The sequence below is a fragment of the Nelumbo nucifera genome, chromosome 3, assembly GCF_055504915.1.
Source record: "Nelumbo nucifera cultivar China Antique chromosome 3, China Antique-T2T, whole genome shotgun sequence".
In the NCBI taxonomy this organism is placed as follows: Eukaryota; Viridiplantae; Streptophyta; class Magnoliopsida; order Proteales; family Nelumbonaceae; genus Nelumbo; species Nelumbo nucifera.
In genome coordinates this window covers 81,082,894-81,098,570 of record NC_142651.1, presented here as the reverse complement: position 1 = coordinate 81,098,570, position 15,677 = coordinate 81,082,894, and the positions used below count along the sequence as shown (strand labels likewise).

Genomic DNA, 15,677 nt, shown 5'->3' with positions numbered 1-15,677 from the left:
TAGTCCTTAGTTGGTGCTTTGGTAATTCCACGATGTAATCCCTTCATTCTTCCTAGTAAGATGTCTTCATCTTCTTCATTTTCTTGTTCTTCTTGTTCCTCCTCTTCATCTGGTTTGTCGAGTAGTGAGTCCGAGCTGGGATTTCATGCCGAGGCTACTGCACTCATGATTTGTGAGACCGATGGCCACAGGGCCGAGGTCGACAAACTTGGTGGTGAGGTTGAAGCAGTGGAGGAGGCCACAGTTTGGGGGACCGAGGTCGACGACGCCGAAGTAGAGATTGGGTCAGATGAGGGGCCCAATGCCCTTGTGCGGCTCGGCTGTCACTTTGCATCCACTCCTTGCTATTTGACTTCGAGGGGCTTGGCTCGAATCAAGGCCCTATACTACATTCCCGCAGAGTATGAGATGAGGTGCCCAAGCGCTGGTGAGCGAGCTACCTCGGCTTGGTCTGATGACCTCTATATTTATGAGCACAGCCTGATGGTCAGGCTATGATTTCCTTTAAGTGATGGTATTGTTGTGGTGCTGGGGTGGTACCACATCAAGTCGGTTCAACTAATGCCCAATTCCTTTAGGTACCTAGTTGGCCTTTTGTGCTACTGTTCGGTCCATGATATCGACATCACCCTACTGATGCTTGCCTACTTCCTGCAGTTGAAGAAGCACCAGCGGGGTTACTATTATTTCTCGGCTTGGTAGCACAATAAGGTGCTCGTCGGGGGGTTGGCCCTTCCCTATGCAGCTGTACGTCCTAAGGACCAAGGTTAACGCACCGACTGAGGCCGAGCTGTCAAGGGAGGAGTCGACGACCATATGGAGGGTAGAGAGGATTGATGTGCAGGAATACACGTAGCTCTCGATGCTGATCCATTCTAATGAGCAATACAGCCGAGCACTACCTGTCTGATCCATGGGTTATGCGGTCTTCCTTTTCTTTATTCTTTGAACTCTTTACTTTGTACTGACTTTGTGACGAACTGTGCAGGAGTGGACATGGCTGGTGCTGAGGAATTGACTAGGCACATGAGGGCCACAACAGAGAGGAGAATGCAAGCAGCTAAGGTTCCGAGTGCGCAGCCTAGGGTTTGGAGCAGTAGGGGAGTTCGACTGAGCACACACCTCGGCAGGGGAAGAGGTTGAGGTTCCTAGAGGAAGTCATTGTCGTCAGAATTGAGGAAGCTGCAGCTCAGTTCAATCGTTTGTCGCTGGAACATGCCACTGTGAAGAGTTCGGCCAGAGTATAAGTGTCGCAATGGTCTGTTCGGCTGTAGGACACCTTGGAGTTAGAGGGGGTGTCCGAGAAACTTGCTCGGGTCTGATGCTCCCCGACATTAGGCAGGAGGTTGGCAGTTTATACCAGTGACTTCTTGGAGGGTGCGACAATGCACCAGGCCATTGTGGTGAGTTTTACTTCTTTTGTTGTCGTTTATTGCTTTTCTTTCCCCGTATTGATGACTTGGTGTTTTGCAGTCTGTCTACTCGATCGTCAGTCTTTTCGATTGTCTTTGTGCACTCCGACGCCTTTGAGTCATGGGAGGTTGAGTACGAGTAGCTGAAGGCGTACGCTATTTTCCATCAAACACTGGAATAACACATATATGGGATAGAACACTGATTGACAAGATCTAATGTAAGCATCACAAGAGGGAGGACTATTTATTATTATTATTATTATCTAAAATTATCACTTGCAACACACACAGACAAACACATTTACTAGTACAAAATAAAAGAAAAGGCGTTACCAAAGGGAGGATTGCAGGTTCTCCTTCAATAGAATCAAAGAGGGAGGATTGTGTTTAAGTATTTGTTTCATGATTGCAATTGGTGATGAGATCTAGAAGCAAGTTCTGAGTTAGTGATGCAAAACCTTGGATTATCACATCGGTGAAAGGGAGAAGAGAGCGATAGAAGAAAATGAAGAGGAGCCCCCAAGTGTTTATCGGTGAGAAGAGCTGATTATACCCTAGTCATGTTGATTAATGAGAAAAGAGATGGGAAGAGAAGAGGAAGGCTTATGGGGTTCCCTTTTCATTCATGGGGAGATGTTCCCAATGTGTGATTGAAATTGCTTGTTGGGACAGTATTGGGAGCATTTGTTGGTAGCAGATATGAACTCCTAACATGAAGGGATCTGCAATGCTCCCAACACTATAATAATGGTCCACTGAATCCATACATGGAAGCGTTCCCTTGTCATTCATGGGGAGATGTTCCTGATCTGTGATTGTAATTCCTTGTTGGGAGCATCTGTTAGTAGCAAATCTGAAGTCTTTCATAACACTGTTTGTAAAGTATAATCATCATTCATTAATCTGACATGACAAATAAAAGACATGGACAATAGTGTTAATATTTTGGACAAAAGTAGGAGCGAATATCTAGTCTACCCTACCAGTTCCAGGATCCCCAAATAATTGAGACAACATTGAGTAATGATAACCTTATATGTCTCAATTCAATATACCTTCCAAGTTAGGTTTCACGAGCTTGGATCTCCTACCCATAGGACATTACAGCTGTACAATGGGAATATCTTTTCTATTTACCTGTTACCATTCATAGGGAGATGTTCTCAATGTTACCATTGGCCAACCTTCCATATTTTAATCAAGCCTAAGTTTTCAAGCCCAGACCCATAGTGATGGTAGAAAAAAGAATGTTAACATACCAACAACATGACATTCAGCCATATAATGGGAACATCTCCTCATCAGCTATATATTATTGAATTTATGGGCAGAACCCAATGGTGTCAATGGATCGATTTTTGGATAGGATCCCATCCAAATCAAAACCAATCCAGACTTAATGGTCCAAGGTATTTATAGGTCTGGATTGGACCTGGTCGGTCCATAATGAATTTATAATGGATTGGGTTAGATTGAGCCAATATCTGATCTATTGATATAAGATAAGAATATAGGTGTCAATGACCTGGTCTGGGTTGAAACCAATTTAAATTAAAACGAATTTGAACAGACCGAATGGTCCAGACATTGAATTGAACCAGCCAAAATGGTTCAAAATATTTATTGGATTGGATTGAATTGGACCTTAGTCCATTTGTAATAGATTCACATTGAATTGGATGGCATTGGACCAAATCTAGTCCAATTGACACTCCTATGCAGACCAAGGCTTTAAAACCATAGTTCAAACTATTGAGCCCAAAATTTGACCAGGGTACCAATTTCGTTTAAGCCCCGAATCATTATTTTCCCAAAAATTATTGAATTGATCAACAATTTATTGACTTGGGCATAAGGGTGTCAATGGATCGGTTTTAGATTGGACCCCGCCTAGTCCAAAATCAGTTTGGACGGATTGGACAGACCAACGATACATGTTGGATTGGACCAATCTAGTCCAAAATATTTATTAGATTGGATTGGACCTGGTCCGTCCATAATAAATTTATATTGGATTGGATTGGATTAAGCCAATATCTAACCCATTGATATAAGATAAGAATACAGGTGTGATGGACTAGGTTTGGGTTGAAACCAATCTAAATCAAAACAAATTTGAACAGATTGGACAATCCAAACATTGAATTAGACTGGTCCAAAATAGTCATTGGATTGGATTAGACCTGTCACATAGGACTGGACCAAATCTAGTCCAATTGACACCCCTACTTACGCAGTCAAATCATCAACTAGTTCATAATTTTTGGGCCAATTTTTTATTTTTAATTTTTAAAATAGGGTAAATTTCTTAAACTCCCTTTATGGTTTAGCTAATTAATAAGTGTACCCCTACTATTTGAAAATTGATTGACATTACCCCTACTATTTCTAACAATTGACTAGCTCTACCCTTATTGTTTGCATTTGTTAATAAAATATTAACAAAAGGCTTAAATGTCTTTTTTACCCTTGAGAGCTCTTCCAATTATTCTTCAGTTTGGTCTTCACCACCCAGGTCCAATTTGGTCTTCATCGATCAAAATCACCGCCGCCCTGCAACTTCTGCTTGTGATCTTTTTCCTCCACTCCCTTCCCCTCTTCATTTTCCCCCTCCACCTCCCCTGTATACAATTCCATCTCAAGTTCCTTATCTGAGATTAGGTGGGCAGCTATGGAGGAGGTTTGATCAATAGCATATCTGAGCGGATTTGGCAGAGTAACAAAATGAATGGGAAGAAGGAGACTTGGACGGGGCAAGACCTATGAACAGATTCGGAGGAGCTTTGAACAGTAGCAAATATGAGCGGATCTGATCACAAACTTGGATGGGCGGGACCTTTGAATGGATTCGAAGGAGCTTTGAACAATAGCGAACCTGAGTGGATTTGGTCGCAGACTTGGACGGCGGTGACCGGTAAGGAGATGTTCGAGTAGCACTTGACTCGACACCAGCAACATGATTTGTTGTTCCATTTCGATAGAACCATCTCCGTCAGCCTTCTTCCCTAATCTCGAATACTAAATATAGAAGGAAATACAAAAGGAATGGATTGCGGGTCTGGTCATAGACTTGAACGGGGGTGACTAGTAAGAGATATTCGAGCGGCACTGACTCAATCCTGGCAACATGGTTGTTTGTTCCATTTCTTCTTCCCTTTACAGAGATGGACGATAGCAAAGCTGACGGAGTTCCCATTAGTTATGTGAGAAAATTTGTGGAAAATTCTGTGTCTATATTATGCAAGATACATCGTATATATATACAAAACTACTAATTACAGCCGTCCAAAGAAATCTAGAGAACTCCTAATTACAGCTAGCAAAAGAAACTAAATACATTCCTAAATACATGCATGGCTTCCTAAATACACGCCTCCCAATACTCCCCCTCAAATTGGCGCATGAAGATTTCAAATGCTCAATTTGTCAAGGAAATATGTGAATTTCTCTTTTCCAAGTGCCTTTTTCAAGATGTCAGCCAACTGTTATGTGGTTCGAACATGGCGAGTAGCAATGTTCCCACGCCGTATCTCATCTCGCACAAAATGACAGTCGACTTCAATATGCTTTGTTCTCTCGTGAAACACTGGATTTGCGGCTACATGCAGAGCTGCCTAATTATCACAATAGTTCATCATGCGCTACTCCTAGGGACAATAGAAGTTTCTTCATCCACTTCAACTCACAGCTTGTCGCGGCCATCGAACGATATTCTGCTTCTGCAGAGGAGCGCGACACAGTATGTTCTTTTTTCGTTTTCCAACCAGTGACTGCCCCAGCAGGGCAAAATAGCCAATCAATGAACACCGCGTTAGCGGGCAGCTTGCCCAATCAGTCGCAATAAGCATACAGACGCAACTCGCTATCAGAACGTAACAATATACCTTGTCCAGGATATTCTTTCATATATCGCATTACTCGCAGAGCGGCCTCCCCATGTTCTTGCCATGGACTTTGCATGAACTGAGCTAGAATATGAACACAATAACATAGTTCGGGTTGTGTGATGGTTAAGTATATCAACCGTCCCACTAATCGTCGATATTGATTCGGATTTTCCATTAGAGCGCCCTCTGCCAACGCAAGATGATGATTCTGTTCAATGGGCACGGGTGTTGGTTTGGCTTCCAATAGTCCACATTCCGAGATGATGTCCAGGGCATAATTCCGTTGAGACCATAATATTCCCTCAGGGCCACGAGCCACTTCAATACTTAGGAAATATTTGAGAGGACCCAGATCTTTCATATGGAAGCATTGATTTAGATACTCTTTGAATTTCATAATGGCTACAGTATCATTTCCCCCAACAATCAAGTCATCAACATATATCAGCACATGCAAATGAACATTGTGTTTGCAATAGGTGAACAAGGAGTAGCCAGGATACGATTGAACAAACCCGAATTGTATCAATGCTGCTGTTAACTTCGAGAACCAACATCTAGGAGCTTGACGTAATCCATAGAGAGATTTCTTCAGTTTGCACACTCTTGTTCGATCCTTAGATGTAAAGCCTGGAGGCAACTGCATGTATACCTCCTCATTCAAATCCCCATGCAAGAATGCATTATGTACATCCATCTGATGCAACTCCCAGTTCCTAGCGGCTGCCATGGCTAAGAAGGTTCGAACTGTCATCATTTTGGCCACAGGAGCAAAAGTCTCATTGTAATCTAACCCCTCAACCTGTCTATTCCCGAGAATAACTAGGCGCGCCTTATGCCATTCAACCGTCCCATCTGAATTATATTTGATCTTATAAACCCATTTACTCCCTATTGCCTTTTTCCCGGGAGGTAGATTCTCCAATGTCCAAGTACCATTATCCTCTAAAGCCTGGACTTCCTTCCTCATAGCTTCTCTCCATTTCTCACTTTTTATTGCCTCAGAAAAGCTGGTGGGTTCGGCTCCTGCAGTAACTGCAGCTAAGAAAGCTTGATGTCTAGCAAAGAAGTTAGTACATGTCACATAATACGCTATGGGATAGGGAGTCGTACCTGAGGACTTTGATTCAGAGTTGGCTTGAGCGTGAATGGGGTCTTTCAAACATCGAGCAGTGCAGGTCACGTAGGGCTTTAACAAAACAGACGATGTGCGATGTCGATGTCCCTTGCCAAGTTGCTTCTCTGGTGCTGTTTGTGGTGCTGGATTCTCACCGCCATTAATTTCCACTTCCTACACACCCCCTCCATCTCCTTGCTCCTCCTCTTGTCCATCATCAATATTTTCAAGGCTCCCCCTATCATTCACACAAATATCATCTTCGTCACTCCCCCTGTTAGGAATGGTTGGGCTAGGGTTGTTTTTCCAGAGTTACTTCTAAATTAGCGACATATGGAAATACATTTTCATGGAAGACTACATCATGGGAGACGAAATATTCACCTCTTTCAACATCATATACGTGCCAACCTTTCTTTCCGTAGGGATAACTTACAAAAATACACTTCCTACTCCTCTCTCCAAACTTATCCTTGTCTCGAGGATTCCAATGAGCATAGCAAAGACAACCAAATACTTTCATTTGCTCATATTGAGGTGGCGTCCCAAATAGTACCTCATACGGAGTCTTTCCGCCAAGTACAGAAGAAGGTGTCCTGTTTATTAAGTATCTGACAATTAAGACACACTCCCCCCAAAAACAAATGGGCAAACCTGCTTGAAATCTCAATGCTCTCGCAACATTCAAGATATGCCTGTGTTTTCTCTCCACCCGACAATTTTGTTGAGGTGTTTCAACACACGAAATTTGATGCAGAATGCCATAAGTCTTAAAGTATGATTTCAAGCTTTTAAATTTTGTTCCATTATCACTTCGAACAGTCTTGACTTGCTTGCCAAATTGGCGTTCTACCATGGCACAAAATTTCTCAATAATATGTGCTAATTCACTTTTTTCAAGTAACAAGTAAACCCACACAGCACGAGAATAATCATCAACAATGGTTAGAAAGTAAACAGCACCACAAGAGGCAGGTACTTTATGAGCACCCCATGTATCACAATGGATTAGAGAAAAACAATCACCAGCTCTGTGTTTAGTTTCAGGAAAAATTTCCTGAGTTTGTTTTGCTCTATAACAAATATCACATGGCTTATCTCCTTCAGTTCTACTATTTACTTTATCTACTTTAGGAAGAAAAGATAATATCTGTCTAGACAGATGCCCTAATCTGTGATGCCATAACTCCCATTCATTCATACCACTTGTTCTATTTGCCCGAACCAGTGCTGCTCCTCTAAAATGATAGACCCCATCACACTGCTCACCCGTTCCAATCAAAATCCTCGAGGTTCGATCCTGTATCACACACAGCTTGTCAGTAAAAGTGACAGTACAATTTATCTCCTTCAATAATTTTGCTACAGAAATAAGGGTGCAGTTCATCCTTGGTACGAAAAGCACATGATGTAAATAAATATTTCCACCCAAATGTAAAGTCCCTTCCTTCACTGCAGTGGTTTGCTTTCCATTGGAAAGTCCCACTGGACACAGTGTAATATTCCGAACATCAATCAATAAGTTAATTTCTCCAGTCATATGGTGCGACGCCCCGGAATCAATTATCCAATCGGTAGAATTTTTCTTACCAGAAAGTCTTTCTACTCCACCAGATTTTTGAGAATTTTGAATATCAAGAAGTGTTATCCATTGATCTCCACTCAGCTCAGAAAATCCGCTACGATCATGATCATTCATGGTTCCAGCCTTCTGTCCTCCAGTCTCACTCATCGCTGCTTGGGCAACATTTGCTCTTGCATTGTTCCCTCGTCCATGTCCACCGGTACTTGTGCTCGAACCACCTCGCCCATGACCTGCTCCTTTCCTGGTTGAGCGTGGTCTATCACCCCATCATTCCGGATATCCGATGACCTGAAAGCAGTCCTTTGCTTCATGTCCAGATTTTCCACAGTGTGTACAACTCACGTTTTTATCATTCGTACGTGCAGCAGCTGCTTTCGCACCAGCACCCATATGTACTGCAAATCCCACGGCATCACTCCGTTCTTCTTTGCTCTTGGCTATATTCTGATGCCTTTCCTCTTGAATGACAATTGCATAGACACGGTTCAAACTCGACAACGGCTCCATGCTCAAAATATTCGAACGCACGGTGCCATACTTTGTATCGTCAAGTCCCATCAAGAATTGATGTACCCTCTCATCTTCACACTTCTTTTCAAGTACGGTCGCAATATTGCATTTGCAATTGCCACAACGACATGCGGGTACTGGATCATAATCTACCAGTTCGTCCCACATGATCTTCAGCTTCCCGTAGTAAACCATCACTGCTTGTCCTTGTTGTTTACAAGTAGCCAAGTCAGCCTTCAATTGATGGACCCGAGGTCCATTTCCGATAGAAAATTTCTGTTGGAGGTCCTCCCACAAGTCTCTCACGCTCTCCGTATATGATATAGTAGATCGCAAGGTTGGTTCGATAGTATTAAAAATCCATACAACTAGCATTGAATTCACCATCCACCAATCTTCGATATCGGTCGAGTCATCTGTTGGTTTACCCAACTTTCTGTCAACGAACTCGAGCTTTCTCTTTGCTCTAAGGGCGTTCCTCATAGATCTCGCCCATTCCTCATAGTTCTCACCTTTCAATTGGACAGGTGAGATGATCATTCCAGGGTTGTTAGACGGATGCAAGTAGTATGGCGAGAAGATGGCCATGTCCTTCCCTGCACCTTTTCTGCTGTCTTCATCTCCACCGGACATGGTGAAAAATTTGTCGATATGCCTTCTGGTTCGCTGGTCGACGGGCTATGGTGACTATGATACCATGAAAAAATTTGTGGAAGATTCTGTCTATATTACATTGTATATATATACAACTCCTACGTCTGAATTTAGGAGATTCAGTTGTAGTGGGAAACTACTAATTACAGCTGGCCAAAGAAATCTAGAGAACTCCTAATTACAGCTAGCGAAAGAATCTAAATACATTCCTAAATTCATGCATGGCTTCCTAAATACGCGCCTCCCAATATTATGTGAACTTACCTTTTTTTGGTGAAGAAACAGAACCTACCTTAGTTGTGCGAACCTTGTTTTCGATAATGGAGATCCCATTTATCAAATCAAAGATTATCGGAGGAGTCGTCTGGCACAGATCAAGGTTGAATAGGGGTCTCTCTCAATCAATGGATTATCGGAGGAATCGTCTGGCGCAGATTGAGCTTATCTGGATTATTGGAGGATTTCTTTATTCTTGCAGATTGAAGATTGGAACGGCTGACGAGCGGATCGAAATGGGTGATTCATTGGGTGGTTCATCACTGGTATCAGAGCCATGTTTAGCGTTGATTTTACTTGAGAAGGAGAAAGAGAGAGAGAGACAGAGAACACCGTTTCCGTTGGTCTCTCTGATGGCACTGCTTAGACATCAATGACTTCCGCTGTTGGGTCGAAGAGAGCTTAGAGTCAGGCCATGATTTGATGATTTGCAAGGTTCAAAACCGATGATGATCTGGTATTGACAGAAACGGTCAAAGGAAGATAGAGAGCAGTCAGAGGAGGAAAGGGACGAGGGTAACATTGGGTATTGGAGAGAGAAAAGGGGAGAGGTGGGAGGTGGAGGAAAAAATTGTATACGAACGTTAACAAAATCTAACGATAAGGGTAGAGTTAGTTAATTGTAAAAAATAATAGGGATAGTAAAAATGCACTTAAGTCGATTATAATATCAGGGGCTCATCCATTTAAATCGAACAGTCAACCTAAAAAAACTAGTGGACAAAGCAGTTTTGTTTCCGGGTTAGATTTTGAAAAAAATTGTTTGCCCAGTCCTCGTGATCACCTCAGGGACATTAACCCACGGGTGATTGCTGATTGGCCCATGTGAAAACTTAATCCACAACCTTTGGATAGCAATAAATAATGGGGCTCACAAGCACACTTATTCCAATCTGGCTTCTAGGCAGTCGCCAAAGTCATTTTTTGCGACGCTAGGAGCCAAAAAGTACCTTGTCTACAACGTGGGAACCCACCGAGTTTGTGCAATAATGATTAATGAGACACAGAGGTTTTGGAAGGGGACCATCCATCAGCTACCCTACTACGCCTTACAAGTTGGAAGAAGAGTTGTCATTTTCACCGGAGATTCACGTACGCATGCAGATGCAGCTCCTATATATATATATATATGTCCAAATTCATAAAGTTAAAAAAGCTTTTATTGTTGTTATGTGTGCACACATGTGCCAAACAGATCTTCTGTGTAAGCCTAACAATATGATGTTAATCCTAAGCACTAGGCACAACGATAAATGAGCGCTTAGAAAAAGATTAATACCCACTTTTAACAGTTGTCAAAATATTTATCGAATGCTCATTTAAAATGTTTACTTTATTGTGTCAACTAAATCCCGTCCCCTAATTATGGGCTTATGCTGCATTTCTTTTTAATGTTTTGCTTAAAGTGTTTTGAATCAGTTTGGTAAGAGTTACTATTTTGAACAATATACAGATAGAAAGAAAAAAAGTAGAGAATTAAATAGCTAATAAGAGTGCAGATAATTTGGTTGTTTGATTTAATAATTCCAAACAAATTGGTGGCAGTTCTTCTAGCTTCCTGTCTGAGCAGTATGGAGAGAAAGAGATGAAATGTTCAATTCAGACCATCCATTAGATAGGAGATGCATTTGCTTCTTCAATTACATACTGCACCATGTGTGGAGAAGGATTAGTTGAATTTGATAGCTGTTTTACTAGTTGTAGGATCAATCATTTTGCTCCACATCATCAAATTCATTAGGCTCAGGTCAGAAAGAGTACATATGCAATCACTCTCACTTTACATTTATGGCTGGTGTATTGAGCAAAATAATTGGTCCCACAGCCAATTTGTTCTCCAATGTGTGGGGCCTTTTTCCAAGCTAGCTAGCACTAATACTTCCAAGTGAAGGGGTGGCCATCTTAAAATTTTATTAATTAACCAACATCGAAAAGGAGGGAAGAAAATTGTAGGGGAAAGCTAGCTCTTGTTTTTGTGGGGGCTGTTTGGCTAGAACTTTTCTTATGAATCGAGGGCAGAGAGGGCCGGGATCATATACATGCCCTCTATTTTGGCTAGGTGTGTGATTTATTAGCAAACCTATCACCACTTAAATGATTAAATCAGATTAAGGGTTAATTACGACAATACTAACATAAGGTAGCCATCCTCTTTAAAAGGGAGTCAAATGGGAGACTTGGATCTCCTTAAAGCAAAACTTGTGTACAAGCATAACATCCAGTCACACATTGGTAATATTTCCTTATGAATTTAACATATAAGTTACAGGAGATATTCCTGATGTACGATTAGATGAAGTGCTCTCAGGGTGTCTGCATGATTTTTTTTTTTTTTTTTTTTTTTTCTTTCAAGAGATCCCATTGAAGATTAAACTATTTAAAGACCTTACAAGCTAGAAATTCAATGTTATCAACCCGTCATTGATTTGGCCAGTTGAACCAATAATTTGGTCACAATTTCAGTTCGATCAACCTCTAACCCATTATACTACAAAAGAGCCATTGGTTGGTTAACTTATTGAGCAAGAATTAATGCAACTACCGATTAAATGCATGAGATTTGAGAATGTTCAATGCATGACTCAACAAACTAAAGATACATATTATTAGAAATTAAGCATCGGACTTGCACGCCAGATTTGGGCGGACAGATTGGACTTTTGTTGAAATTTGAATAGGCCCAGTCCGAAGGCCCAAGCCAAAGCAGCGTAAAATTCTAACTTGAGCCAACCAAGTTGCACCCCTAAGCATAGGCATGAAAATAGTACTGGCCGTTGCTGATTTATAGAGATAATTTTAGCAAGTGATGAAGCTAGAACAGATCAACAAATGCACAGGCAACCCTACTGATGGCTTGGAGATTGTCCAGAGATTGTCTAATTTGTTTGGACTATTTTGGATCGGTCCAGAGATTGTCTAATCTGTTCAAATTTCTGTTAATTTAGATTGGTTTCAATTCAAACTTGGTCCATTGACACCTATGTTCTTATCTTCTATCAATGGATCAGATTGGCTCAATCCAATATAAATTCATTATGGATGGACCAAGTCCAATCCAATATGTCATATTGGTCCTTCCAGTCCGTCCAAATTCAATATGTCTTATTGGTCTGTCCAATCCATCCAAATGAATTTTGATTTGGACAGAGTCCAACCCAAAACCAGTCCATTAACACCCCTAGGGGTAGGGAATGGCCATTCCCTCAGATGGGAGAATGCTATTCCAACAGCAATAGGAATGGGATTCCCATTCCACCCTTGGAATCGGAATGAATCATTCCATTCCAATTCCAAACCCCTGGCCCTAAATTTACTAGACCAAGTAGCTAAATAGTTGAAGAGTGAGTCCAAAAACAAAAATATTAAAACGACTAGACACACTGATTGTTTGAGGCAATGAATTCTGATTTGATATCATTAAAGAAATGTAAGATAGGGTTTTTAGCTGGTTAATTTCGAGGAACAATTAATCTTCACAAGAAATTTCAAAATCCAATTATTTTGGGTGTTATATAATAGGGTAATTACGGATAAACCATCCTGTACTTAGAGGTGATAATATTCGCCCCCCTAAACTTTGTTTTGTGACAAATACCCCTGAACTTCTAGATTCCTACACTTTACCTCCTACCCACTAACGGGTTAACAGTGAAAGTAAAATACACAAAATAGAGGGTGGGTTTTAGTAAATATGTATAACCATTAAAGTATAAATCATTACAAGGTATTGATGAATCAATCATTCTCAAGGTATATGTTTGGCATCGATGCTGCAGATGAGAAAATGGTGTTGCTGATGTGTGGGTTGGAAGCATAATTTTCAGAAAACGGTGTCTTTTTTTTTTGGAATCGTTGCTGCTAGGTAATACCTTTTTTTGGAGCAACAACAACTTTTTTTTGTTTGGTACCAATGCTCTAGGAAACGTTTTCAACACTGGTACCCATTATCCAGTGCCACATCACTGCCACCTCACATCCCTATTAGCAGCAACGAGCGGCTTCTCTAGGAAATACCAAATTTGGCATTGCTCCAAGCCATGCCTTCTTGATTTTCAAGACGTGGCTTGGAGCATCGTTTTTATGGAAAAACAGTTCCAAATAAACGCCCATTTCCTGGAGCACCGTTTTTTCCGACATGATGCTGATGTGGTGCCATTTTTTGGAGCAACGGCAACGATGCCAAACAGACGCAAGGTGTTTCAAGATGATCTTTGTTGAAAGAAAGTTGAGAGAAATATGTGAAAGTTAGGGTTTCAGAAAATAAAGATTAAAAGGGTGGTTTGGGGTTTAGTAATGTTTAATGGAATATTTAATAAAGTTAATTGATGGAATGATGGAAATAGAAAAAATGCTGGAGCATCGTTTTTATGAAAAAACAGTTTCAAACAAACGCCCATTTCCTGAAACACCGTTTTTTCCGACATGACACTGATGTGGTGCCGTTTTCTGGAGAAATGGCAATGATGCCAAACAAACGCAAGGTGTTTCAAGATGATCTTTGTTGAAAGAAAGTTGAGAGAAATATGTTAAAGTTAGGATTTCAGAAAATAAGAGTTAAAAGGATGGTTTGGGGGCTTAGAAATGTTTAATGGAATATTTAGTAAAGTTAATCGATGGAATGATGGAAAAGGAAAAAATGCTGGAACCCAAAAATCTAAAGGTCTTTATGGCAAAACGAAGAAGTTTGAGAGGCTAAGTATGACTACCCACCCACCCCAAGTACAGAGTGGTTTTTTGTAATTTACCCAATATAACGCATATTACAAGAGATTCAAGTGGACACAAAAGAGAATGTACGTGAGGTCCATTAACCTTACCACAAATCACATGACTCCGCACCTCCACTTCCAGGAGGTAAAACTTACATCAGGGCAAACCTGTGTCTACACCGTTTCCACAAGCTGCTCAAATGGACTTTGCACTGACCGAAACCAAACTCCACTACTTCCAGAGGAAATAGGTTATCAACAAATCCCATGATCTATCTATAAGAAAAATAAAATATCTATAAGATAGAGGACAAAATACAACTTTTAACCACTGATTTTTGATTGCCTTCACATGTGAAGCTTGACCTTTTGTATGTCACTTGTCTATCTCAGAACATGGAGAATTTAATGTTCGATGGGAAGAGGTTAAGGAAAAGCCCAAAAGGTTCTAGCCAAGAAAAAGAACTTTGACAGATGAGACATCCAACTTGTTTGAAATTTGTTTCTTCTTTCTTTCTTTCTCTCTTTCTTTCTTTTTATTTTATTTTATTTTTTTGCATCTAGCTATAAACATATGCATTATGATTATATCGAACATGCATGCATGCAATAATAAGGATTGTCCAAACCCTAGATCTTTTTCTTTGAACATATATCGTCTTTGCTATGATATTTCTTGATTTCTTCTTCCCCCTCTCTCTTTGCAAAATGATATTCTTGACAAGATATTTATAACAGATATCTTCTTATTTTCTCTTGTTCTTTGGTTGCTGAGAAGGGAAAATTTATTTTGCATTCTGGTGTTTGATTGCTGAGAAAACTTTTTGCTTGTTTTTTTATATTTTCACAAAAATACCCTTATTTACGAAACTAAGTTTTTCATTTGATTTATTATACTGTGCATCATCTTCCTTTAAACTCAAACCAGTGGCGTGGACAAGATGAGTTCCAATCTCCCCTAATTTCTCTCTCTCTCCTCTTATTTTTCGATTTATCATACTGTTCATCGTCTTCCTCCCTTCGAACTCAAAACTAGTGGCACCGATGAGGTGAGTTCCAGTCTCCCCACACACACACATATATATATATATATATATATCGTCTTTTTCCTCCTCTCCCTCTTTCTTTTTTTTTTCCTCTTCTTCATCTTTTTCTTCGCTTGCCTCTGCTACTTGAACTAGTAACGATAGCAAGACCTCTATCCCTCCCGTTTTCCTTGATTTCAGCCACCCCTGTTTTACCCTGTTCGCCGCCTCATCGCTTGCGCCTCTACCAGACTTTCATCACTTGCACCTCCACTGGACCTCTCTACATCTCTGACGACGCCACTACTATTTCAGTGCAACCGTTTCAGTGCGCCTCCACCGGATATCGATCGGCTTGACTTGTATTTTTCGTGTGTTCGCCACCTCATCACTTGTGCCTCTACCGGACTATCATCACTTGCGCCTCCATCGGACCTGTCTCCATCTTTGACGACGCCACTACTATTTCAGTGCGACCGTTTCAGTGCGCCTTCACTGG

At 40.9% G+C, this 15,677-nt stretch overlaps 1 protein-coding gene across 1 annotated transcript; it reads right to left on the bottom strand.

The window, feature by feature from the left end:
* Window positions 1–8,271: 8,271 nt before the first annotated feature.
* Window positions 8,272–9,147, bottom strand: LOC148801407 (uncharacterized). The gene has a single exon (XM_088900401.1). The coding sequence runs from the start codon at window positions 9,145–9,147 to the stop codon at window positions 8,272–8,274; it is 876 nt and encodes a 291-aa protein (XP_088756527.1).
* Between the last annotated feature and the right edge of the window lie 6,530 nt (window positions 9,148–15,677).